At 60.8% G+C, this 25,039-nt stretch overlaps 1 protein-coding gene across 1 annotated transcript in view; it reads left to right on the plus strand.

Annotated features, from left to right (window-relative positions):
* The first annotated feature begins 2,468 nt into the window (after positions 1 to 2,468).
* Positions 2,469 to 25,039, plus strand: part of mri1 (methylthioribose-1-phosphate isomerase 1) — a 61,445-nt gene continuing 38,874 nt past the window's right edge. Inside the window, exon 1 of the mRNA XM_041176957.1 lies at positions 2,469 to 2,662. Within this exon, the coding sequence (XP_041032891.1) occupies positions 2,531 to 2,662 (132 nt within the window). The 5' untranslated portion in view covers positions 2,469 to 2,530. The remainder of the gene's footprint in view (positions 2,663 to 25,039) is intronic.

Raw genomic sequence — 25,039 nt, forward strand, 5'->3', positions numbered from 1 at the left:
GGGTCCTTCCAGTGCAGGACCACGCCTCCTTTTACAGCACCAGTTGCCATAAACTGGTAAATTTAAACATCCTAGCCACTTTGACAAGAGTAAAGGTAAGTGTGTGAGGTAAGTGGGAACACTGAGTTTGGGAGGGGGGGGGTGCTCGCTGTCTGGTGGTTGGCTGGGGGCAGGTAGTCAGGGGATGGGAGTTTCAGTGGGTCAGCATGGTAGTCAGGGGTGAGTCAAGTGGACAAGGGTTCGGAGGTTGGGAGGGTAGTCGGGTGGGTAGTCAGGGGTGGGGGTATAGTTTAACAGGGGGGATAGGCGGGAGGGGGAGTTGGGTGAACGGTTGTTTGAGGGTTAAATGGGGTGGGGGGGTATTCAGGAGGGGTAGTGAGAGGGCTGCAGGGTGGACGGAGTTCAGGAAGTGGGAGGGTAGTCGGGGGTGGGGAGGTAGTCGAGGTGGGGGGAGGTCAGGTGATCAGGGGTCTCAGGGGGGATGGAGAGGGTGGTTGCGGGAGTCAGGTGGTCTGGGGGGTGCAGTTAGGTGGTCAGGGTAGTTGGGGTGGTCCAGTGGGGCAGTCAGTACCTTATTACCCAGGCGTTAGAAGTGGTTTTAATCCCGCTAACTTTTCCGAGTAAATAAGAGAGTCAGAACCGTCTGAAGTCTGGGATTTAAGTCAGAGTTTCAGATGGTTCCCAGTGCTGGGTAATTGTCCGTTGGAAGTTTAAGCTTCCTGGGCAATTCCCAGGCAGCCCTTGCGCAGGGACTTTGTGGGAGGTCCCCCAGTGTAGCTTCTGGGGTACCTCAGGGTGTGATTCTGAATCCCCCCACCCACCCCCCCCAAACCGGGGAATGGGGGTTCTGGGCCGGGGTATCTTCACGGCCAAGTAATGCTCCTTGAAAACTGTAGCAAACGCACTGCCCCTAAATGAAGCTGAGCACCGGGGTCGTATTGCACCCGCTTCAACACTGGCTCAGCTGACCCCAGGCACGGACAGCAGCATAGGTGGCAACGTCAGCACTGGGCGAGGGAGGGCAAAGTGATATCACAAGGCTCCCAAATTTACTGAAAAGGTGCGAGGATGAGAACAGGGTCACGCTAGCCGCTGGCTACGGAACCGGTCGTGAACATCGTGCTTCCAACCGAGCTGGCAGGCAAGGCTTTTTGGTTCGACACCCCATCCAGACATTGGCACCTGCGGCCATGCAGTCACTCCCCCCAGTGCCAGCCTGGATGACGGGCGCGAGTCTTTGAATTTGCGACTCACGAGTAAGAGAGTGAACAACTGCCCCTCCCTCTGCCCCCAACCCCACCCCCACCCCCACCCCCAAAAATAAGTAACTGACCATGACATTTGCAAGCAGCTAATTGCCCTATGTTAGTCCATAGGAGTTCACAGGTCGCTACTGTTACCTGCATCCCCCACTGAACTCAATGTCCTAGGTGGGAGACTGCCTTGGTGCCCTTAAAGAGACAGGCCAGGTTAGAATCAGTTATATAATAAGTACCGTTAGCCTATTAAGATGTCCCCGGGTACTTCACAGGAGCATAATCAGACAAAAAGCTGACAAACCACCTGGGGAGATGTGAGTACTGGTGACCAAGGAGCATACAGGGTGGTGGAGAGATTCAAGGTGAGAATTCCAGAGCTTAGAGGAACATCACACCCCAAGCTCCAGTCTCACCAATGTGAAACACGGACTGTTCGTGAGATTGGCCTCGGGGTGAGGAACTGGAGAGGTTAGGGCTGCTTTGCCTTGGCGAAGAGAAGGCTGATGGGGGATTTGACGGAGGGATTCAAAATCATGAGGGGTCTGGACAGAGTGGATAGGGAGAAACTGTTCCCGGTCGCGAGAGGATTGGGAACGCGAGGGCCCAGGTTGAAAGTAACTGGCGGCAGAAGAAAGGGCAACGTGAGGAAGAATGTTTTAACCCAGCGAGGGGTGAAGGCTTGGAATGCGCTGCCTGGGAGTGTGGGGGAGGCAGGTTCAATCGAGGCATCCAAAAGGGAATTAGCCTGTTATCTGAAAAGGAAGAATGTGCAGGGGTTAGGGGTAGAAGGGGAGGGGGGGTGGTGGGGGTGGGGGTATGGAGCTAGGTAAATTGCTCATTGGGAGAGCCAGTGGAGACATGATGGGCCGAATGTCCTGTAACCATTCTGAGACAGGATCACAAGATTAAATGACCCCTTAATTCATCCGCAACGGATACAATTCATTGAAAATAAATCACATGACAGTTTCCAAATAGCCTATCGCTAAAAACCCGTAAATCATTTGAAATATATTTGTTCGCGGAAATCCTTTTTAAAGACTTATGCTCGTGTGTGATTAATGCAAAGGGACGAGCGGAGGATTGAACCAGAAAATAGGTGCGATTTTAATTCGAACAATTGTAGCAACAGTTTGCAACATTGTGCAAAAGGGACGATACATTCGGCAAAGTTCCGCTAGGAGCAGGATCGGCGCCCGTGTCCCCGCTGCTGGTGGAGCCGGTGTGAGTTGCTGGTCCCGGACACAGCTCGGCCCCGCTACGCCAGAACAATGACTCTGGAAGCGGTCAGGTACCGGCGAGGCAGCCTGCAGGTCCTCAACCAGCTGCTGCTGCCACAGCGGAGTGTGTACGAGGAGATCAGCGGGGTGCAGGCGGGCTGGCAGGCTATCAGAGAGATGAAGGTAGGGATCGGGCACATGCAGCGTGGTGGGCCTTTGGAATTCATGTGGAGGACAGGGGGAGAACTACAGAATGTGACTGGCTGCAGAGGGAGAGACAGAGAGAGAACGCGAGTGGGTGCAGAGGGAGAGAGAGAAAGAGAGAGAGAGCGTGACTGGGTGCAGAGAGAGAGAGAGAGAGCGTGACTGGGTGCAGAGAGAGAGAGAGAGAGAGCGTGACTGGGTGCAGAGAGAGAGAGAGAGCGTGACTGGGTGCAGAGAGAGAGAGAGAGCGTGACTGGGTGCAGAGAGAGAGAGAGAGCGTGACTGGGTGCAGAGAGAGAGAGAGAGCGTGACTGGGTGCAGAGAGAGAGAGAGCGTGACTGGGTGCAGAGAGAGAGAGAGCGTGACTGGGTGCAGAGAGAGAGAGAGAGCGTGACTGGGTGCAGAGAGAGAGAGAGCGTGACTGGGTGCAGAGAGAGAGAGAGAGCGTGACTGGGTGCAGAGAGAGAGAGAGAGCGTGACTGGGTGCAGAGAGAGAGAGAGAGCGTGACTGGGTGCAGAGAGAGAGAGAGAGCGTGACTGGGTGCAGAGAGAGAGAGAGAGCGTGACTGGGTGCAGAGAGAGAGAGAGAGCGTGACTGGGTGCAGAGAGAGAGAGAGAGCGTGACTGGGTGCAGAGAGAGAGAGAGAGCGTGACTGGGTGCAGAGAGAGAGAGAGAGCGTGACTGGGTGCAGAGAGAGAGAGAGAGCGTGACTGGGTGCAGAGAGAGAGAGAGAGCGTGACTGGGTGCAGAGAGAGAGAGAGAGCGTGACTGGGTGCAGAGAGAGAGAGAGAGCGTGACTGGGTGCAGAGAGAGAGAGAGAGCGTGACTGGGTGCAGAGAGAGAGAGAGAGCGTGACTGGGTGCAGAGAGAGAGAGAGAGCGTGACTGGGTGCAGAGAGAGAGAGAGAGCGTGACTGGGTGCAGAGAGAGAGAGAGAGCGTGACTGGGTGCAGAGAGAGAGAGAGAGCGTGACTGGGTGCAGAGAGAGAGAGAGAGCGTGACTGGGTGCAGAGAGAGAGAGAGAGCGTGACTGGGTGCAGAGAGAGAGAGAGAGCGTGACTGGGTGCAGAGAGAGAGAGAGAGCGTGACTGGGTGCAGAGAGAGAGAGAGAGCGTGACTGGGTGCAGAGAGAGAGAGAGAGCGTGACTGGGTGCAGAGAGAGAGAGAGAGCGTGACTGGGTGCAGAGAGAGAGAGAGAGCGTGACTGGGTGCAGAGAGAGAGAGAGAGCGTGACTGGGTGCAGAGAGAGAGAGAGAGCGTGACTGGGTGCAGAGAGAGAGAGAGAGCGTGACTGGGTGCAGAGAGAGAGAGAGAGCGTGACTGGGTGCAGAGAGAGAGAGAGAGCGTGACTGGGTGCAGAGAGAGAGAGAGAGCGTGACTGGGTGCAGAGAGAGAGAGAGAGCGTGACTGGGTGCAGAGAGAGAGAGAGAGCGTGACTGGGTGCAGAGAGAGAGAGAGAGCGTGACTGGGTGCAGAGAGAGAGAGAGAGCGTGACTGGGTGCAGAGAGAGAGAGAGAGCGTGACTGGGTGCAGAGAGAGAGAGAGAGCGTGACTGGGTGCAGAGAGAGAGAGAGAGCGTGACTGGGTGCAGAGAGAGAGAGAGAGCGTGACTGGGTGCAGAGAGAGAGAGAGAGCGTGACTGGGTGCAGAGAGAGAGAGAGAGCGTGACTGGGTGCAGAGAGAGAGAGAGAGCGTGACTGGGTGCAGAGAGAGAGAGAGAGCGTGACTGGGTGCAGAGAGAGAGAGAGAGCGTGACTGGGTGCAGAGAGAGAGAGAGAGCGTGACTGGGTGCAGAGAGAGAGAGAGAGCGTGACTGGGTGCAGAGAGAGAGAGAGAGCGTGACTGGGTGCAGAGAGAGAGAGAGAGCGTGACTGGGTGCAGAGAGAGAGAGAGAGCGTGACTGGGTGCAGAGAGAGAGAGAGAGCGTGACTGGGTGCAGAGAGAGAGAGAGAGCGTGACTGGGTGCAGAGAGAGAGAGAGAGCGTGACTGGGTGCAGAGAGAGAGAGAGAGCGTGACTGGGTGCAGAGAGAGAGAGAGAGCGTGACTGGGTGCAGAGAGAGAGAGAGAGCGTGACTGGGTGCAGAGAGAGAGAGAGAGCGTGACTGGGTGCAGAGAGAGAGAGAGAGCGTGACTGGGTGCAGAGAGAGAGAGAGAGCGTGACTGGGTGCAGAGAGAGAGAGAGAGCGTGACTGGGTGCAGAGAGAGAGAGAGAGCGTGACTGGGTGCAGAGAGAGAGAGAGAGCGTGACTGGGTGCAGAGAGAGAGAGAGAGCGTGACTGGGTGCAGAGAGAGAGAGAGAGAGCGTGACTGGGTGCAGAGAGAGAGAGAGGAGCGTGACTGGGTGCAGAGAGAGAGAGAGAGCGTGACTGGGTGCAGAGGGATAGAGAGAGCGTGACTGGGTGCAGAGGGATAGAGAGAGCGTGGACTGGGTGCAGAGGGATAGAGAGAGCGTGACTGGGTGCAGAGGGATAGAGAGAGCGTGACTGGGTGCAGAGGGATAGAGAGAGCGTGACTGGGTGCAGAGGGATAGAGAGAGCGTGACTGGGTGCAGAGGGATAGAGAGAGCGTGACTGGGTGCAGAGGGATAGAGAGAGCGTGACTGGGTGCAGAGGGATAGAGAGAGCGTGACTGGGTGCGGAGGGATAGAGAGAGCGTGACTGGGTGCGGAGGGATAGAGAGAGCGTGACTGGGTGCGGAGGGATAGAGAGAGCGTGACTGGGTGCGGAGGGATAGAGAGAGCGTGACTGGGTGCGGAGGGATAGAGAGAGCGTGACTGGGTGCGGAGGGATAGAGAGAGCGTGACTGGGTGCGGAGGGATAGAGAGAGCGTGACTGGGTGCGGAGGGATAGAGCGTGACTGGGTGCGGAGGGATAGAGAGAGCGTGACTGGGTGCGGAGGGATAGAGAGAGCGTGACTGGGTGCGGAGGGATAGAGAGAGCGTGACTGGTGCGGAGGGATAGAGAGAGCGTGACTGGGTGCGGAGGGATAGAGAGAGCGTGACTGGGTGCGGAGGGATAGAGAGAGCGTGACTGGGTGCGGAGGGATAGAGAGAGCGTGACTGGGTGCGGAGGGATAGAGAGAGCGTGACTGGGTGCGGAGGGATAGAGAGAGCGTGACTGGGTGCGGAGGGATAGAGAGAGCGTGACTGGGTGCGGAGGGATAGAGAGAGCGTGACTGGGTGCGGAGGGATAGAGAGAGCGTGACTGGGTGCGGAGGGATAGAGAGAGCGTGACTGGGTGCGGAGGGATAGAGAGAGCGTGACTGGGTGCGGAGGGATAGAGAGAGCGTGACTGGGTGCGGAGGGATAGAGAGAGCGTGACTGGGTGCGGAGGGATAGAGAGAGCGTGACTGGGTGCGGAGGGATAGAGAGAGCGTGACTGGGTGCGGAGGGATAGAGAGAGCGTGACTGGGTGCGGAGGGATAGAGAGAGCGTGACTGGGTGCGGAGGGATAGAGAGAGCGTGACTGGGTGCGGAGGGATAGAGAGAGCGTGACTGGGTGCGGAGGGATAGAGAGAGCGTGACTGGGTGCGGAGGGATAGAGAGAGCGTGACTGGGTGCGGAGGGATAGAGAGAGCGTGACTGGGTGCGGAGGGATAGAGAGAGCGTGACTGGGTGCGGAGGGATAGAGAGAGCGTGACTGGGTGCGGAGGGATAGAGAGAGCGTGACTGGGTGCGGAGGGATAGAGAGAGCGTGACTGGGTGCGGAGGGATAGAGAGAGCGTGACTGGGTGCGGAGGGAGAGAGAGAGCGTGACTGGGTGCGGAGGGAGAGAGAGAGCGTGACTGGGTGCGGAGGGAGAGAGAGAGCGTGACTGGGTGCGGAGGGTAGAGAGAGCGTGACTGGGTGCGGAGGGAGAGAGAGCGTGACTGGGTGCGGAGGGATAGAGAGAGCGTGACTGGGTGCGGAGGGATAGAGAGAGCGTGACTGGGTGCGGAGGGATAGAGAGAGCGTGACTGGGTGCGGAGGGATAGAGAGAGCGTGACTGGGTGCGGAGGGATAGAGAGAGCGTGACTGGGTGCGGAGGGATAGAGAGAGCGTGACTGGGTGCGGAGGGATAGAGAGAGCGTGACTGGGTGCGGAGGGATAGAGAGAGCGTGACTGGGTGCGGAGGGATAGAGAGAGCGTGACTGGGTGCGGAGGGGATAGAGAGAGCGTGACTGGGTGCGGAGGGATAGAGAGAGCGTGACTGGGTGCGGAGGGATAGAGAGAGCGTGACTGGGTGCGGAGGGATAGAGAGAGCGTGACTGGGTGCGGAGGGATAGAGAGAGCGTGACTGGGTGCGGAGGGATAGAGAGAGCGTGACTGGGTGCGGAGGGATAGAGAGAGCGTGACTGGGTGCGGAGGGATAGAGAGAGCGTGACTGGGTGCGGAGGGATAGAGAGAGCGTGACTGGGTGCAGAGGGAGAGAGAGAGAGAGAGCGTGACTGGGTGCAGAGGGAGAGAGAGAGAGCGTGACTGGGTGCAGAGGGAGAGAGAGAGAGAGCGTGACTGGGTGCAGAGGGAGAGAGAGAGAGAGCGTGACTGGGTGCAGAGGGAGAGAGAGAGAGAGCGTGACTGGGTGCAGAGGGAGAGAGAGAGAGAGCGTGACTGGGTGCAGAGGGAGGGAGAGAGAGAGAGAGAGCGTGACTGGGTGCAGAGGGAGAGAGAGAGAGAGAGAGTGACTGGGTGCAGAGGGAGGGAGAGAGAGAGAGAGAGCGTGACTGGGTGCAGAGGGAGAGAGAGAGAGAGAGAGAGCGTGACTGGGTGCAGAGGGAGGAAGAGAGAGAGAGAGAGAGAGAGTGACTGGGTGCAGAGGGAGAGAGAGAGAGTGACTGGGTGCAGAGGGAGAGAGAGAGAGAGAGAGAGAGCGTGACTGGGTGCAGAGGGAGAGAGAGAGAGCGTGACTGGGTGCAGAGGGAGAGAGAGAGAGCGTGACTGGGTGCAGAGGGAGAGAGAGAGAGCGTGACTGGGTGCAGAGGGAGAGAGAGAGAGAGCGTGACTGGGTGCAGAGGGAGAGAGTGAGAGCGTGACTGGGTGCAGAGGGAGAGAGAGAGAGAGAGAGTGACTGGGTGCAGAGGGAGGGAGAGAGAGAGAGAGAGTGACTGGGTGCAGAGGGAGGGAGAGAGAGAGAGAGAGAGAGAGCGCGTGACTGGGTGCAGAGGGAGAGAGAGAGAGTGAGAGAGCGTGACTGGGTGCAGAGGGGGAGAGAGAGAGAGAGCGTGACTGGGTGCAGAGGCGGAGAGAGAGAGAGAGAGCGTGATTGGGTGCAGAGGGGGAGAGAGAGAGAGAGAGAGAGAGAGCGTGACTGGGTGCAGAGGGAGAGCGAGAGAGAGCGTGACTGGGTGCAGAGGGAGAGCGAGAGCGAGAGAGCGCGTGAATGGGTGCAGAGGGAGAGCGAGAGAGAGCGTGACTGGGTGCAGAGGGAGAGAGAGAGAGAGAGAGCGTGACTGCGTGCAGAGGGAGAGAGAGAGAGAGAGAGCGTGAATGGGTGCAGAGGGAGAGAGAGAGAGAGAGAGAGCGTGAATGGGTGCAGAGGGAGAGAGAGAGAGAGAGAGAGCGTGACTGGGTGCAGAGGGATAGAGGGAGAGAGAGAGAGAGAGTGTGACTGGGTGCAGAGGGAGAGAGAAAGAGAGAGAGAGCGTGAATGGGTGCAGAGGGAGAGAGAGAGAGAGAGAGAGCGTGAATGGGTGCAGAGGGAGAGAGAGAGAGAGAGAGCGTGACTGGGTGCAGAGGGAGAGAGAGAGAGAGCGTGACTGGGTGCAGAGGGAGAGAGAGAGAGAGCGTGACTGGGTGCAGAGGGAGAGAGAGAGAGAGCGTGACTGGGTGCAGAGGGAGAGCGAGAGAGAGCGTGACTGGGTGCAGAGGGAGAGAGAGAGAGAGAGAGAGAGCGTGACTGGGTGCAGAGGGATAGAGGCAGAGAGAGAGAGAGAGTGTGACTGGGTGCAGAGGGAGAGAAAGAGAGAGAGAGTGACTGGGTGCGGAGGGAGAGAGAGAGAGAGAGCGTGACTGGGTGCGGAGGGAGAGAGAGAGAGAGAGCGTGACTGGGTGCGGAGGGAGAGAGAGAGAGAGAGCGTGACTGGGTGCGGAGGGAGAGAGAGAGAGAGAGCGTGACTGGGTGCGGAGGGAGAGAGAGAGAGAGAGCGTGACTGGGTGCGGAGGGAGAGAGAGAGAGAGAGCGTGACTGGGTGCGGAGGGAGAGAGAGAGAGAGAGCGTGACTGGGTGCGGAGGGAGAGAGAGAGAGAGAGCGTGACTGGGTGCGGAGGGAGAGAGAGAGAGAGAGCGTGACTGGGTGCGGAGGGAGAGAGAGAGAGAGAGCGTGACTGGGTGCGGAGGGAGAGAGAGAGAGAGAGCGTGACTGGGTGCGGAGGGAGAGAGAGAGAGAGAGCGTGACTGGGTGCGGAGGGAGAGAGAGAGAGAGAGCGTGACTGGGTGCGGAGGGAGAGAGAGAGAGAGAGCGTGACTGGGTGCAGAGGGAGAGAGAGAGAGTGAAGAGCGTGACTGGGTGCAGAGGGGAGAGAGAGAGAGAGCGTGACTGGTGCAGAGGCGGAGAGAGAGAGAGAGAGCGTGATTGGGTGCAGAGGGGGAGAGAGAGAGAGAGAGAGAGAGAGAGCGTGACTGGGTGCAGAGGGAGAGTGAGAGAGAGCGTGACTGGGTGCAGAGGGAGAGAGAGAGCGAGAGAGCGCGTGAATGGGTGCAGAGGGAGAGCGAGAGAGAGCGTGACTGGGGTGCAGAGGGGAGAGAGGAGAGAGAGCGTGAGACTGGGTTGCAGAGGGAGAGAGAGAGATAGAGAGCGTGACTGGGTGCAGAGGGATAGAGGGAGAGAGAGAGAGAGAGTGTGACTGGGTGCAGAGGGAGAGAGAGAGAGAGAGAGCGTGAATGGGTGCAGAGGGGAGAGAGAGAGAGAGAGAGCGTGAATGGGTGCAGAGGGAGAGAGAGAGAGAGAGAGGCGTGAATGGGGGTGCAGAGGGAGAGAGAGAGAGAGAGAGCGTGACGGGTGCAGAGGGAGAGAGAGAGAGAGCGTGACTGGGTGCAGAGGGAGAGAGAGAGAGAGCGTGACTGGGTGCAGAGGGAGAGAGAGAGAGAGAGCGTGACTGGGTGCAGAGGGAGAGAGAGAGAGAGCGTGACTGGGTGCAGAGGGAGAGAGAGAGAGAGCGTGACTGGGTGCAGAGGGAGAGAGAGAGAGAGCGTGACTGGGTGCAGAGGGAGAGAGAGAGAGCGTGACTGGGTGCAGAGGGAGAGAGAGAGAGAGAGCGTGACTGGGTGCAGAGGGAGAGAGAGAGAGAGAGCGTGACTGGGTGCGGAGGGAGAGAGAGAGAGAGAGCGTGACTGGGTGCGGAGGGAGAGAGAGAGAGAGAGCGTGACTGGGTGCGGAGGGAGAGAGAGAGAGAGAGCGTGACTGGGTGCGGAGGGAGAGAGAGAGAGAGAGAGCGTGACTGGGTGCGGAGGGAGAGAGAGAGAGAGAGCGTGACTGGGTGCGGAGGGAGAGAGAGAGAGAGAGAGCGTGACTGGGTGCGGAGGGAGAGAGAGAGAGAGAGAGCGTGACTGGGTGCGGAGGGAGAGAGAGAGAGAGAGAGCGTGACTGGGTGCGGAGGGAGAGAGAGAGAGAGAGCGTGACTGGGTGCGGAGGGAGAGAGAGAGAGAGAGCGTGACTGGGTGCGGAGGGAGAGAGAGAGAGAGCGTGACTGGGTGCGGAGGGAGAGAGAGAGAGAGAGCGTGACTGGGTGCGGAGGGAGAGAGAGAGAGAGAGCGTGACTGGGTGCGGAGGGAGAGAGAGAGAGAGAGCGTGACTGGGTGCGGAGGGGAGAGAGAGAGAGAGAGCGTGACTGGGTGCGGAGGGAGAGAGAGAGAGAGAGCGTGACTGGGTGCGGAGGGAGAGAGAGAGAGAGAGCGTGACTGGGTGCGGAGGGAGAGAGAGAGAGAGAGCGTGACTGGGTGCGGAGGGAGAGAGAGAGAGAGAGCGTGACTGGGTGCGGAGGGAGAGAGAGAGAGAGAGCGTGACTGGGTGCGGAGGGGAGAGAGAGAGAGAGAGCGTGACTGGGTGCGGAGGGAGAGAGAGAGAGAGAGCGTGACTGGGTGCGGAGGGAGAGAGAGAGAGAGAGCGTGACTGGGTGCGGAGGGAGAGAGAGAGAGAGAGCGTGACTGGGTGCGGAGGGAGAGAGAGAGAGAGAGCGTGACTGGGTGCGGAGGGAGAGAGAGAGAGAGAGCGTGACTGGGTGCGGAGGGAGAGAGAGAGAGAGAGAGCGTGACTGGGTGCGGAGGGAGAGAGAGAGAGAGAGCGTGACTGGGTGCGGAGGGAGAGAGAGAGAGAGAGCGTGACTGGGTGCGGAGGGAGAGAGAGAGAGAGAGCGTGACTGGGTGCGGAGGGAGAGAGAGAGAGAGAGCGTGACTGGGTGCGGAGGGAGAGAGAGAGAGAGAGCGTGACTGGGTGCGGAGGGAGAGAGAGAGAGAGAGCGTGACTGGGTGCGGAGGGAGAGAGAGAGAGAGAGCGTGACTGGGTGCGGAGGGAGAGAGAGAGAGAGAGCGTGACTGGGTGCGGAGGGAGAGAGAGAGAGAGAGCGTGACTGGGTGCGGAGGGAGAGAGAGAGAGAGAGCGTGACTGGGTGCGGAGGGAGAGAGAGAGAGAGCGTGACTGGGTGCGGAGGGAGAGAGAGAGAGAGAGAGCGTGACTGGGTGCGGAGGGAGAGAGAGAGAGAGAGCGTGACTGGGTGCGGAGGGAGAGAGAGAGAGAGAGAGCGTGACTGGGTGCGGAGGGGAGAGAGAGAGAGAGAGCGTGACTGGTGCGGAGGGAGAGAGAGAGAGAGAGCGTGACTGGGTGCGGAGGGAGAGAGAGAGAGAGAGCGTGACTGGGTGCGGAGGGAGAGAGAGAGAGAGAGCGTGACTGGGTGCGGAGGGAGAGAGAGAGAGAGAGCGTGACTGGGTGCGGAGGGAGAGAGAGAGAGAGAGCGTGACTGGGTGCGGAGGGAGAGAGAGAGAGAGAGCGTGACTGGGTGCGGAGGGAGAGAGAGAGAGAGAGCGTGACTGGGTGCGGAGGGAGAGAGAGAGAGAGAGCGTGACTGGGTGCGGAGGGAGAGAGAGAGAGAGAGCGTGACTGGGTGCGGAGGGAGAGAGAGAGAGAGAGCGTGACTGGGTGCGGAGGGAGAGAGAGAGAGAGAGCGTGACTGGGTGCGGAGGGAGAGAGAGAGAGAGAGCGTGACTGGGTGCGGAGGGAGAGAGAGAGAGAGAGCGTGACTGGGTGCGGAGGGAGAGAGAGAGAGAGAGCGTGACTGGGTGCGGGAGGGAGAGAGAGAGAGAGAGCGTGACTGGGTGCGGAGGGAGAGAGAGAGAGAGAGAGCGTGACTGGGTGCGGGAGGGAGAGAGAGAGAGAGAGCGTGGACTGGGTGCGGAGGGAGAGAGAGAGAGAGAGCGTGACTGGGGTGCGGAGGGAGAGAGAGAGAGAGAGCGTGACTGGGTGCGGAGGGAGGAGAGAGAGAGAGCGTGACTGGGTGCGGAGGGAGAGAGAGAGAGAGAGCGTGACTGGGTGCGGAGGGAGAGAGAGAGAGAGAGCGTGACTGGGTGCGGAGGGAGAGAGAGAGAGAGAGCGTGACTGGGTGCGGAGGGAGAGAGAGAGAGAGAGCGTGACTGGGGTGCGGAGGGAGAGAGAGAGAGAGAGCGTGACTGGGTGCGGAGGGGGAGAGAGAGAGAGAGCGTGACTGGGTGCGGAGGGAGAGAGAGAGAGAGAGCGTGACTGGGTGCGGAGGGAGAGAGAGAGAGAGAGCGTGACTGGGTGCGGAGGGAGAGAGAGAGAGAGAGCGTGACTGGGTGGCGGAGGGAGAGAGAGAGAGAGAGCGTGACTGGGTGCGGAGGGAGGAGAGAGAGAGAGAGGCGTGACTGGGTGCGGAGGGAGAGAGAGAGAGAGAGCGTGACTGGGTGCGGAGGGGAGAGAGAGAGAGAGAGCGTGACTGGTGCGGAGGGGAGAGAGAGAGAGAGAGCGTGACTGGGTGCGGAGGGAGAGAGAGGAGAGAGAGCGTGACTGGGGTGCGGAGGGAGAGAGAGAGAGAGAGCGTGACTGGGGTGCGGAGGGAGAGAGAGAGAGAGAGCGTGACTGGGTGCGGAGGGAGAGAGAGAGAGAGAGCGTGACTGGGTGCGGAGGGAGAGAGAGAGAGAGAGCGTGACTGGGTGCGGAAGGGAGAGAGAGAGAGAGAGCGTGACTGGGTGCGGAGGGAGAGAGAGAGAGAGAGCGTGACTGGGTGCGGAGGGAGAGAGAGAGAGAGAGCGTGACTGGGTGCGGAGGGAGAGAGAGAGAGAGAGCGTGACTGGGTGCGGAGGGAGAGAGAGAGAGAGAGCGTGACTGGGTGCGGAGGGAGAGAGAGAGAGAGAGCGTGACTGGGTGCGGAGGGAGAGAGAGAGAGAGAGCGTGACTGGGTGCGGAGGGAGAGAGAGAGAGAGAGCGTGACTGGGTGCGGAGGGGAGAGAGAGAGAGAGAGCGTGACTGGGTGCGGAGGGAGAGAGAGAGAGAGAGCGTGACTGGGTGCGGAGGGAGAGAGAGAGAGAGAGCGTGACTGGGTGCGGAGGGAGAGAGAGAGAGAGAGCGTGACTGGGTGCGGAGGGAGAGAGAGAGAGAGAGCGTGACTGGGTGCGGAGGGAGAGAGAGAGAGAGAGCGTGACTGGGTGCGGAGGGGAGAGAGAGAGAGAGAGCGTGACTGGGTGCGGAGGGAGAGAGAGAGAGAGAGCGTGACTGGGTGCGGAGGGAGAGAGAGAGAGAGAGCGTGACTGGGTGCGGAGGGAGAGAGAGAGAGAGAGCGTGACTGGGTGCGGAGGGAGAGAGAGAGAGAGAGCGTGACTGGTGCGGAGGGAGAGAGAGAGAGAGAGCGTGACTGGGTGCGGAGGGAGAGAGAGAGAGAGAGCGTGACTGGGTGCGGAGGGAGAGAGAGAGAGAGAGCGTGACTGGGTGCGGAGGGAGAGAGAGAGAGAGAGCGTGACTGGGTGCGGAGGGAGAGAGAGAGAGAGAGCGTGACTGGGTGCGGAGGGAGAGAGAGAGAGAGAGCGTGACTGGGTGCGGAGGGAGAGAGACGAGGAGAGAGAGAGAGAGCGTGACTGGGTGCGGAGGGAGAGAGAGAGAGAGAGCGTGACTGGGTGCGGAGGGAGAGAGAGAGAGAGAGCGTGACTGGGTGCGGAGGGAGAGAGAGAGAGAGAGCGTGACTGGGTGCGGAGGGAGAGAGAGAGAGAGAGCGTGACTGGGTGCGGAGGGAGAGAGAGAGAGAGCGTGACTGGGTGCGGAGGGAGAGAGAGAGAGAGAGCGTGACTGGGTGCGGAGGGAGAGAGAGAGAGAGAGCGTGACTGGGTGCGGAGGGAGAGAGAGAGAGAGAGCGTGACTGGGTGCGGAGGGAGAGAGAGAGAGAGAGCGTGACTGGGTGCGGAGGGAGAGAGAGAGAGAGAGCGTGACTGGGTGCGGAGGGAGAGAGAGAGAGAGAGCGTGACTGGGTGCGGAGGGAGAGAGAGAGAGAGAGCGTGACTGGGTGCGGAGGGAGAGAGAGAGAGAGAGCGTGACTGGGTGCGGAGGGAGAGAGAGAGAGAGCGTGACTGGGTGCGGAGGGAGAGAGAGAGAGAGAGCGTGACTGGGTGCGGAGGGAGAGAGAGAGAGAGAGAGCGTGACTGGGTGCGGGAGGGAGAGAGAGAGAGAGAGCGTGACTGGGTGCGGAGGGAGAGAGAGAGAGAGCGTGACTGGGTGCGGAGGGAGAGAGAGAGAGAGAGCGTGACTGGGTGCGGAGGGAGAGAGAGAGAGAGAGCGTGACTGGGTGCGGAGGGAGAGAGAGAGAGAGAGCGTGACTGGGTGCGGAGGGAGAGAGAGAGAGAGAGCGTGACTGGGTGCGGAGGGAGAGAGAGAGAGAGAGCGTGACTGGGTGCGGAGGGAGAGAGAGAGAGAGAGCGTGACTGGGTGCGGAGGGAGAGAGAGAGAGAGAGCGTGACTGGGTGCGGAGGGAGAGAGAGAGAGAGAGCGTGACTGGGTGCGGAGGGAGAGAGAGAGAGAGAGCGTGACTGGGTGCGGAGGGAGAGAGAGAGAGAGAGCGTGACTGGGTGCGGAGGGAGAGAGAGAGAGAGAGCGTGACTGGGTGCGGAGGGAGAGAGAGAGAGAGAGCGTGACTGGGTGCGGAGGGAGAGAGAGAGAGAGAGCGTGACTGGGTGCGGAGGGAGAGAGAGAGAGAGAGCGTGACTGGGTGCGGAGGGAGAGAGAGAGAGAGAGCGTGACTGGGTGCGGAGGGAGAGAGAGAGAGAGAGCGTGACTGGGTGCGGAGGGAGAGAGAGAGAGAGAGCGTGACTGGGTGCGGAGGGAGAGAGAGAGAGAGAGCGTGACTGGGTGCGGAGGGAGAGAGAGAGAGAGAGCGTGACTGGGTGCGGAGGGAGAGAGAGAGAGAGAGCGTGACTGGGTGCGGAGGGAGAGAGAGAGAGAGAGCGTGACTGGGTGCGGAGGGAGAGAGAGAGAGAGAGCGTGACTGGGTGCGGAGGGAGAGAGAGAGAGAGAGCGTGACTGGGTGCGGAGGGAGAGAGAGAGAGAGAGCGTGACTGGGTGCGGAGGGAGAGAGAGAGAGAGAGCGTGACTGGGTGCGGAGGGAGAGAGAGAGAGAGAGCGTGACTGGGTGCGGAGGGAGAGAGAGAGAGAGAGCGTGACTGGGTGCGGAGGGAGAGAGAGAGAGAGAGCGTGACTGGGTGCGGAGGGAGAGAGAGAGAGAGAGCGTGACTGGGTGCGGAGGGAGAGAGAGAGAGAGAGCGTGACTGGGTGCGGAGGGAGAGAGAGAGAGAGAGCGTGACTGGGTGCGGAGGGAGAGAGAGAGAGAGAGCGTGACTGGGTGCGGAGGGAGAGAGAGAGAGAGAGCGTGACTGGGTGCGGAGGGAGAGAGAGAGAGAGAGCGTGACTGGGTGCGGAGGGAGAGAGAGAGAGAGAGCGTGACTGGGTGCGGAGGGAGAGAGAGAGAGAGAGCGTGACTGGGTGCGGAGGGAGAGAGAGAGAGAGAGCGTGACTGGGTGCGGAGGGAGAGAGAGAGAGAGAGCGTGACTGGGTGCGGAGGGAGAGAGAGAGAGAGAGCGTGACTGGGTGCGGAGGGAGAGAGAGAGAGAGAGCGTGACTGGGTGCGGAGGGAGAGAGAGAGAGAGAGCGTGACTGGGTGCGGAGGGAGAGAGAGAGAGAGAGCGTGACTGGGTGCGGAGGGGAGAGAGAGAGAGAGAGCGTGACTGGGTGCGGAGGGAGAGAGAGAGAGAGAGCGTGACTGGGTGCGGAGGGAGAGAGAGAGAGAGAGCGTGACTGGGTGCGGAGGGAGAGAGAGAGAGAGAGCGTGACTGGGTGCGGAGGGAGAGAGAGAGAGAGAGCGTGACTGGGTGCGGAGGGAGAGAGAGAGAGAGAGCGTGACTGGGTGCGGAGGGAGAGAGAGAGAGAGAGCGTGACTGGGTGCGGAGGGAGAGAGAGAGAGAGAGCGTGACTGGGTGCGGAGGGAGAGAGAGAGAGAGAGCGTGACTGGGTGCGGAGGGAGAGAGAGAGAGAGAGCGTGACTGGGTGCGGAGGGAGAGAGAGAGAGAGAGCGTGACTGGGTGCGGAGGGAGAGAGAGAGAGAGAGCGTGACTGGGTGCGGAGGGAGAGAGAGAGAGAGAGCGTGACTGGGTGCGGAGGGAGAGAGAGAAAGCGTGACTGGGTGCGGAGGGAGAGAGAGAAAGCGTGACTGGGTGCGGAGGGAGAGAGAGAGAGAGCGTGACTGGGTGCGGAGGGAGAGAGAGAGAGAGCGTGACTGGGTGCGGAGGAGAGAGAGAGAGAGAGCGTGACTGGGTGCGGAGGGAGAGAGAGAGAGAGAGCGTGACTGGGTGCGGAGGGAGAGAGAGAGAGAGAGCGTGACCTGGGTGCGGAGGGAGAGAGAGGAGAGAGGCGTGACTGGGTGCGGAGGGAGAGAGAGAGAGAGAGCGTGACTGGGTGCGGAGGGAGAGAGAGAGAGAGAGCGTGACTGGGTGCGGAGGGAGAGAGAGAGAGAGAGCGTGACTGGGTGCGGAGGGAGAGAGAGAGAGGTGCGTGACTGGGTGCGGAGGGAGAGAGAGAGAGAGAGCGTGACTGGGTGCGGAGGGAGAGAGAGAGAGAGAGAGCGTGACTGGTGCGGAGGGGAGAGAGAGAGAGAGAGAGCGTGACTGGGTGCGGAGGGAGAGAGAGAGAGAGAGGCGTGACTGGGTGCGGAGGGAGAGAGAGAGAGAGAGCGTGACTGGGTGCGGAGGGAGAGAGAGAGAGAGAGCGTGACTGGGTGCGGAGGGAGAGAGAGAGAGAGAGCGTGACTGGGTGCGGAGGGAGAGAGAGAGAGAGAGCGTGACTGGGTGCGGAGGGAGAGAGAGAGAGAGAGCGTGACTGGGTGCGGAGGGAGAGAGAGAGAGAGAGCGTGACTGGGTGCGGAGGGAGAGAGAGAGAGAGAGCGTGACTGGGTGCGGAGGGAGAGAGAGAGAGAGAGCGTGACTGGGTGCGGAGGGAGAGAGAGAGAGAGAGCGTGACTGGGTGCGGAGGGAGAGAGAGAGAGAGAGCGTGACTGGGTGCGGAGGGAGAGAGAGAGAGAGAGCGTGACTGGGTGCGGAGGGAGAGAGAGAGAGAGAGCGTGACTGGGTGCGGAGGGAGAGAGAGAGAGAGAGCGTGACTGGGTGCGGAGGGAGAGAGAGAGAGAGAGCGTGACTGGGTGCGGAGGGAGAGAGAGAGAGAGAGCGTGACTGGGTGCGGAGGGAGAGAGAGAGAGAGAGCGTGACTGGGTGCGGAGGGAGAGAGAGAGAGAGAGCGTGACTGGGTGCGGAGGGAGAGAGAGAGAGAGAGCGTGACTGGGTGCGGAGGGAGAGAGAGAGAGAGAGCGTGACTGGGTGCGGAGGGAGAGAGAGAGAGAGAGCGTGACTGGGTGCGGAGGGAGAGAGAGAGAGAGAGCGTGACTGGGTGCGGAGGGAGAGAGAGAGAGAGAGCGTGACTGGGTGCGGAGGGAGAGAGAGAGAGAGAGCGTGACTGGGTGCGGAGGGAGAGAGAGAGAGAGAGCGTGACTGGGTGCGGAGGGAGAGAGAGAGAGAGAGCGTGACTGGGTGCGGAGGGAGAGAGAGAGAGAGAGCGTGACTGGGTGCGGAGGGATAGAGAGAGAGAGAGCGTGACTGGGTGCGGAGGGAGAGAGAGAGAGAGAGCGTGACTGGGTGCGGAGGGAGAGAGAGAGAGAGAGCGTGACTGGGTGCAGAGGGAGAGAGAGAGAGAGAGCGTGACTGGGTGCAGAGGGAGAGAGAGAGAGAGAGCGTGACTGGGTGCAGAGGGAGAGAGAGAGAGAGAGCGTGACTGGGTGCAGAGGGAGAGAGAGAGAGAGCGTGACTGGGTGCAGAGGGAGAGAGAGAGAGAGCGTGACTGGGTGCAGAGGGAGAGAGAGAGAGAGAGCGTGACTGGGTGCAGAGGGAGAGAGAGAGAGAGAGCGTGACTGGGTGCAGAGGGGAGAGAGAGAGAGAGCGTGACTGGGTGCAGAGGGAGAGAGAGAGAGAGAGCGTGACTGGGTGCAGAGGAGAGAGAGAGAGAGAGCGTGACTGGGTGCAGAGGAGAGAGAGAGAGAGAGCGTGACTGGGTGCAGAGGGAGAGAGAGAGAGAGAGCGTGACTGGGTGCAGAGGGAGAGAGAGAGAGAGAGCGTGACTGGGTGCAGAGGGAGAGAGAGAGAGAGAGCGTGACTGGGTGCAGAGGGAGAGAGAGAGAGAGAGCGTGACTGGGTGCGGAGGGAGAGAGAGAGAGAGAGCGTGACTGGGTGCGGAGGGAGAGAGAGAGAGAGAGCGTGACTGGGTGCGGAGGGAGAGAGAGAGAGAGAGCGTGACTGGGTGCGGAGGGAGAGAGAGAGAGAGAGCGTGACTGGGTGCGGAGGGAGAGAGAGAGAGAGAGCGTGACTGGGTGCGGAGGGAGAGAGAGAGAGAGAGCGTGACTGGGTGCGGAGGGAGAGAGAGAGAGAGAGCGTGACTGGGTGCGGAGGGAGAGAGAGAGAGAGAGCGTGACTGGGTGCGGAGGGAGAGAGAGAGAGAGAGCGTGACTGGGTGCGGAGGGAGAGAGAGAGAGAGAGCGTGACTGGGTGCGGAGGGAGAGAGAGAGAGAGAGCGTGACTGGGTGCGGAGGGAGAGAGAGAGAGAGAGAGCGTGACTGGGTGCGGAGGGAGAGAGAGAGAGAGAGCGTGACTGGGTGCGGAGGGAGAGAGAGAGAGAGAGCGTGACTGGGTGCGGAGGGAGAGAGAGAGAGAGAGCGTGACTGGGTGCGGAGGGAGAGAGAGAGAGAGAGCGTGACTGGGTGCGGAGGGAGAGAGAGAGAGAGAGCGTGACTGGGTGCGGAGGGAGAGAGAGAGAGAGAGCGTGACTGGGTGCGGAGGGAGAGAGAGAGAGAGAGCGTGACTGGGTGCGGAGGGAGAGAGAGAGAGAGAGCGTGACTGGGTGCGGAGGGAGAGAGAGAGAGAGAGAGCGTGACTGGGTGCGGAGGGAGAGAGAGAGAGAGAGAGCGTGACTGGGTGCGGAGGGAGAGAGAGAGAGAGAGCGTGACTGGGTGCGGAGGGAGAGAGAGAGAGAGCGTGACTGGGTGCGGAGGGAGAGAGAGAGAGAGCGTGACTGGGTGCGGAGGGAGAGAGAGAGAGAGCGTGACTGGTGCGGAGGGAGAGAGAGAGAGAGCGTGACTGGGTGCGGAGGGAGAGAGAGAGAGAGAGAGCGTGACTGGGTGCGGAGGGAGAGAGAGAGAGAGAGAGCGTGACTGGGTGCGGAGGGAGAGAGAGAGAGAGAGAGCGTGACTGGGTGCGGAGGGGAGAGAGAGAGAGAGAGCGTGACTGGGTGCGGAGGGAGAGAGAGAGAGAGAGCGTGACTGGTGCGGAGGGAGAGAGAGAGAGAGAGCGTGACGGGTGCGGAGGGAGAGAGAGAGAGAGAGCGTGACTGGGTGCGGAGGGAGAGAGAGAGAGAGAGAGCGTGACTGGGTGCGGAGGGAGAGAGAGAGAGAGAGTGCGTGACTGGGTGCGGAGGGAGAGAGAGAGAGAGAGAGCGTGACTGGGTGCGGAGGGAGAGAGAGAGAGAGAGAGAGCGTGACTGGGGTGCGGAGGGAGAGAGAGAGAGAGAGAGCGTGACTGGGTGCGGAGGGAGAGAGAGAGAGAGAGAGAGAGCGTGACTGGGTGCGGAGGGAGAGAGAGAGAGAGAGAGCGTGACTGGGTGCGGAGGGAGAGAGAGAGAGAGAGCGTGACTGGGTGCGGAGGGAGAGAGAGAGAGCGTGACTGGGTGCGGAGGGAGAGAGAGAGAGAGCGTGACTGGGTGCGGAGGGAGAGAGAGAGAGAGAGCGTGACTGGGTGCGGAGGGAGAGAGAGAGAGAGAGAGCGTGACTGGGTGCGGAGGGAGAGAGAGAGAGAGAGAGAGCGTGACTGGGTGCGGAGGGAGAGAGAGAGAGAGAGCGTGACTGGGTGCGGAGGGAGAGAGAGAGAGAGAGCGTGACTGGGTGCGGAGGGAGAGAGAGAGAGAGAGCGTGACTGGGTGCGGAGGGAGAGAGAGAGAGAGAGCGTGACTGGGTGCGGAGGGAGAGAGAGAGAGAGAGCGTGGACTGGGTGCGGAGGGAGAGAGAGAGAGAGAGCGTGACTGGGTGCGGAGGGAGAGAGAGAGAGAGAGCGTGACTGGGTGCGGAGGAGAGAGAGAGAGAGAGCGTGACTGGGTGCGGAGGGAGAGAGAGAGAGAGAGCGTGACTGGGTGCGGAGGGAGAGAGAGAGAGAGAGAGCGTGACTGGGTGCGGAGGGAGAGAGAGAGAGAGAGCGTGACTGGGTGCGGAGGGAGAGAGAGAGAGAGAGCGTGACTGGGTGCGGAGGGAGAGAGAGAGAGAGAGCGTGACTGGGTGCGGAGGAGAGAGAGAGAGAGAGAGCGTGACTGGGTGCGGAGGGAGAGAGAGAGAGAGAGCGTGACTGGGTGCGGAGGGAGAGAGAGAGAGAGAGCGTGACTGGGTGCGGAGGGAGAGAGAGAGAGAGAGCGTGACTGGGTGCGGAGGGAGAGAGAGAGAGAGAGCGTGACTGGGTGCGGAGGGAGAGAGAGAGAGAGAGAGCGTGACTGGGTGCGGAGGGAGAGAGAGAGAGAGAGAGCGTGACTGGGTGCGGAGGGAGAGAGAGAGAGAGAGAGCGTGACTGGGTGCGGGAGGGAGAGAGAGAGAGAGAGTGCGTGACTGGGTGCGGAGGGAAGAGAGAGAGAGAGAGCGTGACTGGGTGCGGAGGGAGAGAGAGAGAGAGAGAGAGAGCGTGACTGGGTGCGGAGGGAGAGAGAGAGAGAGAGAGCGTGACTGGGTGCGGAGGGAGAGAGAGAGAGAGAGAGAGAGCGTGACTGGGTGCGGAGGGAGAGAGAGAGAGAGAGAGAGAGCGTGACTGGGTGCGGAGGGAGAGAGAGAGAGAGAGAGCGTGACTGGGTGCGGAGGAGAGAGAGAGAGGAGAGAGCGTGACTGGGTGCGGAGGGAGAGAGAGAGAGAGAGAGAGAGCGTGACTGGGTGCGGAGGGAGAGAGAGAGAGAGAGAGAGCGTGACTGGGTGCGGAGGGAGAGAGAGAGAGAGAGAGAGAGCGTGACTGGGTGCGGAGGGAGAGAGAGAGAGAGAGCGTGACTGGGTGCGGAGGGAGAGAGAGAGAGAGAGAGCGTGACTGGGTGCGGAGGGAGAGAGAGAGAGAGAGAGCGTGACTGGGTGCGGAGGGAGAGAGAGAGAGAGAGAGCGTGACTGGGTGCGGAGGGAGAGAGAGAGAGAGAGCGTGACTGGGTGCGGAGGGAGAGAGAGAGAGAGAGTGTGACTGGGTGCGGAGGGAGAGAGAGAGAGAGAGCGTGACTGGGTGCGGAGGGAGAGAGAGAGAGCGTGACTGGGTGCGGAGGGAGAGAGAGAGAGAGAGCGTGACTGGGTGCGGAGGGAGAGAGAGAGAGAGAGAGAGCGTGACTGGGTGCGGAGGGAGAGAGAGAGAGAGAGAGCGTGACTGGGGTGCGGAGGGAGAGAGAGAGAGAGAGCGTGACTGGGGTGCGAGGGAGAGAGAGAGAGAGAGCGTGACTGGTGCGGAGGGGAGAGAGAGAGAGAGAGCGTGACTGGGTGCGGAGGGAGAGAGAGAGAGAGAGCGTGACTGGGTGCGGGAGGGAGAGAGAGAGAGATAGCGTGACTGGTGGGCGGAGGGAGAGAGAGAGAGAGAGCGTGACTGGGTGCGGAGGGAGAGAGAGAGAGAGAGCGTGACTGGGTGCGGAGGGAGAGAGAGAGAGAGAGCGTGACTGGGTGCGGAGGGAGAGAGGAGAGAGAGAGCGTGACTGGGTGCGGAGGGAGAGAGAGAGAGAGAGCGTGACTGGGTGCGGAGGGAGAGAGAGAGAGAGAGAGAGAGAGTGACTGGGGTGCGGAGGGAGAGAGAGAGAGAGAGAGAGAGCGTGACTGGGTGCGGAGGGAGAGAGAGAGAGAGAGAGAGGAGCGTGACTGGGTGCGGAGGGAGAGAGAGAGAGAGAGAGAGAGCGTGACTGGGTGCGGAGGGAGAGAGAGAGAGAGAGAGCGTGACTGGGTGCGGAGGGAGAGAGAGAGAGAGAGCGTGACTGGGTGCGGAGGGAGAGAGAGAGAGAGAGAGAGAGAGAGCGTGACTGGGTGCGGAGGGAGAGAGAGAGAGAGAGAGCGTGACTGGGTGCGGAGGGAGAGAGAGAGAGAGAGAGAGAGCGTGACTGAGTGCGGAGGGAGAGAGAGAGAGAGAGCGTGACTGGGTGCGGAGGGGGAGAGAGAGAGAGAGAGAGCGTGATTGGGTGCAGAGGGAGAGAGAGAGAGAAAGAGAGAGAGAGCGTGACAGGGTGCAGAGGGAGAGAGAGAGAGAAAGAGAGAGAGAGCGTGACTGGGGGCAGAGGGAGAGAGAGAGAGAGAGAGAGCGTGACTGGGTGCAGAGGGAGAGAGAGAGAGCGTGACTGGGTGCAGAAGGAGAGAGAGAGAGAGAGAGAGAGCGTGACTGGGTGCAGAGGGAGAGAGAGAGAGAGCGTGACTGGGTGCAGAGGGGAGAGAGCGAGAGAGCGTGACTGGGTGCAGAGGGAGAGAGAGAGAGAGCGTGACTGGGTGCAGAGGGAGAGAGAGAGAGAGCGTGACTGGGTGCAGAGGGAGAGAGAGAGAGAGAGAGAGCGTGACTGGTGCAGAGGGAGAGAGAGAGAGAGAGAGAGCGTGACTGGGTGCAGAGGGAGAGAGAGAGAGAGAGAGCGTGACTGGGTGCAGAGGGAGAGAGAGAGAGAGAGCGTGACTGGGTGCAGAGGGAGAGAGAGAGAGAGAGAGCGTGGACTGGGTGCTGAGGGAGTGTGAGAGAGAGAGAGAGAGAGAGCGTGTGACTGGGTGCAGAGGGAGAGAGAGAGAGCGTGACTGGGGTGCAGAGGGAAGGGAGAGAGAGAGAGAGTGACTGGTGCAGAGGGAGGGAGAGAGAGAGAGAGAGCGTGACTGGGTGCAGAGGGAGGGGAGGGAGAGAAGAGAGAGAGAGAGAGCGTGGACTGGGTGCAGAGGGAGAGAGAGAGACGCGTGACTGGGGTCAGAGGGGAGGGGAGAGAGAGAGAGAGTGACTGGGTGCAGAGGGAGGGAGAGAGAGAGAGAGAGCGTGACTGGGTGCAGAGGAGAGAGAGAGAGGAGAGTGACTGGGTGCAGAGGGAGGGAGAGAGAGAGAGCGTGACTGGGTGCAGAGGGGTGAGAGAGAGCGTGACTGGGTGCAGAGGAGAGAGAGAGCGTGACTGGGTGGCAGAGGAGAGAGAGAGCGTGACTGGGTGCAGAGGGAGAGAGAGAGCGTGATTGGGTGCAGAGGGAGAGAGAGAGCGTGACTGGGTGCAGAGGGAGAGAGAGAGCGTGACTGGGTGCAGAGGGAGAGAGAGAGCGTGACTGGGTGCAGAGGGAGAGAGAGAGCGTGACTGGGTGCAGAGGGAGAGAGAGAGCCTGGCAGAGGGGAGAAGAAGCGTGACTGGGTGCAGAGGGAGAGAGAGAGGCGTGACTGGGTGCAGAGGGAGAGAGAGAGCGTGACTGGTGCAGAGGAGAGAGAGAGCGTGACTGGGTGCAGAGGGGAGAGAGAGAGCGTGACTGGGTGCAGAGGGAGAGAGAGAGTCGTGACTGGGTTGCAGAGGGAGAGAGAGAGGCGTGACTGGGTGCAGGAGGGAGAGAGAGAGCGTGATTGGGTGCAGAGGGAGAGAGAGAGCGTGACTGGGTGCAGAGGGAGAGAGAGAGCGTGACTGGTGCAGAGGGAGAGAGAGAGCGTGACTGGGTGCAGAGGGAGAGAGAGAGCGTGACTGGGTGCAGAGGGAGAGAGAGAGAGAGAGAGAGCGTGACTGGGTGCAGAGGGAGAGAGAGAGAGAGAGAGCGTGACTGGGTGCAGAGAGAGAGAGAGAGAGAGCGTGACTGGGTGCAGAGGGAGAGAGAGAGAGAGAGCGTGACTGGGTGCGGAGGGAGAGAGAGAGAGAGAGCGTGACTGGGTGCGGAGGGAGAGAGAGAGAGAGAGCGTGACTGGGTGCGGAGGGAGAGAGAGAGAGAGAGAGCGTGACTGGGTGCGGAGGGTAGAGAGAGAGAGAGAGCGTGACTGGGTGCGGAGGGAGAGAGAGAGAGAGAGCGTGACTGGGTGCGGAGGGAGAGAGAGAGAGAGAGCGTGACTGGGTGCGGAGGGAGAGAGAGAGGAGAGAGCGTGACTGGGTGCGGAGGGAGAGAGAGAGAGAGAGCGTGACTGGGTGCGGAGGGAGAGAGAGAGAGAGAGAGCGTGATTGGGTGCAGAGGGAGAGAGAGAGAGAAAGAGAGAGAGAGCGTGACAGGGTGCAGAGGGAGAGAGAGAGAGAGAGAGAGAGAGCGTGACTGGGGGCAGAGGGAGAGAGAGAGAGAGAGAGAGCGTGACTGGGTGCAGAGGGAGAGAGAGAGAGAGCGTGACTGGGTGCAGAGGGAGAGAGAGAGAGAGAGAGAGAGCGTGACTGGGTGCAGAGGGAGAGAGAGAGAGCGTGACTGGGTGCAGAGGGAGAGAGAGAGAGAGCGTGACTGGGTGCAGAGGGAGAGAGAGAGAGAGAGAGAGCGTGACTGGGTGCAGAGGGAGAGAGAGAGAGAGAGAGAGCGTGACTGGGTGCAGAGGGAGAGAGAGAGAGAGAGAGCGTGACTGGGTGCAGAGGGAGAGAGAGAGAGAGAGAGCGTGACTGGGTGCAGAGGGAGAGAGAGAGAGAGAGAGCGTGACTGGGTGCAGAGGGAGAGAGAGAGAGAGAGAGAGAGAGAGCGTGACTGGGTGCAGAGGGAGAGAGAGAGAGCGTGACTGGGTGCAGAGGGAGGGAGAGAGAGAGAGAGTGACTGGGTGCAGAGGGAGGGAGAGAGAGAGAGAGAGCGTGACTGGGTGCAGAGGGAGGGAGAGAGAGAGAGAGAGAGAGAGCGTGACTGGGTGCAGAGGGAGAGAGAG

Source organism: Carcharodon carcharias, chromosome 30, assembly GCF_017639515.1.
Source record: "Carcharodon carcharias isolate sCarCar2 chromosome 30, sCarCar2.pri, whole genome shotgun sequence".
Classification (NCBI taxonomy): Eukaryota; Metazoa; Chordata; class Chondrichthyes; order Lamniformes; family Lamnidae; genus Carcharodon; species Carcharodon carcharias.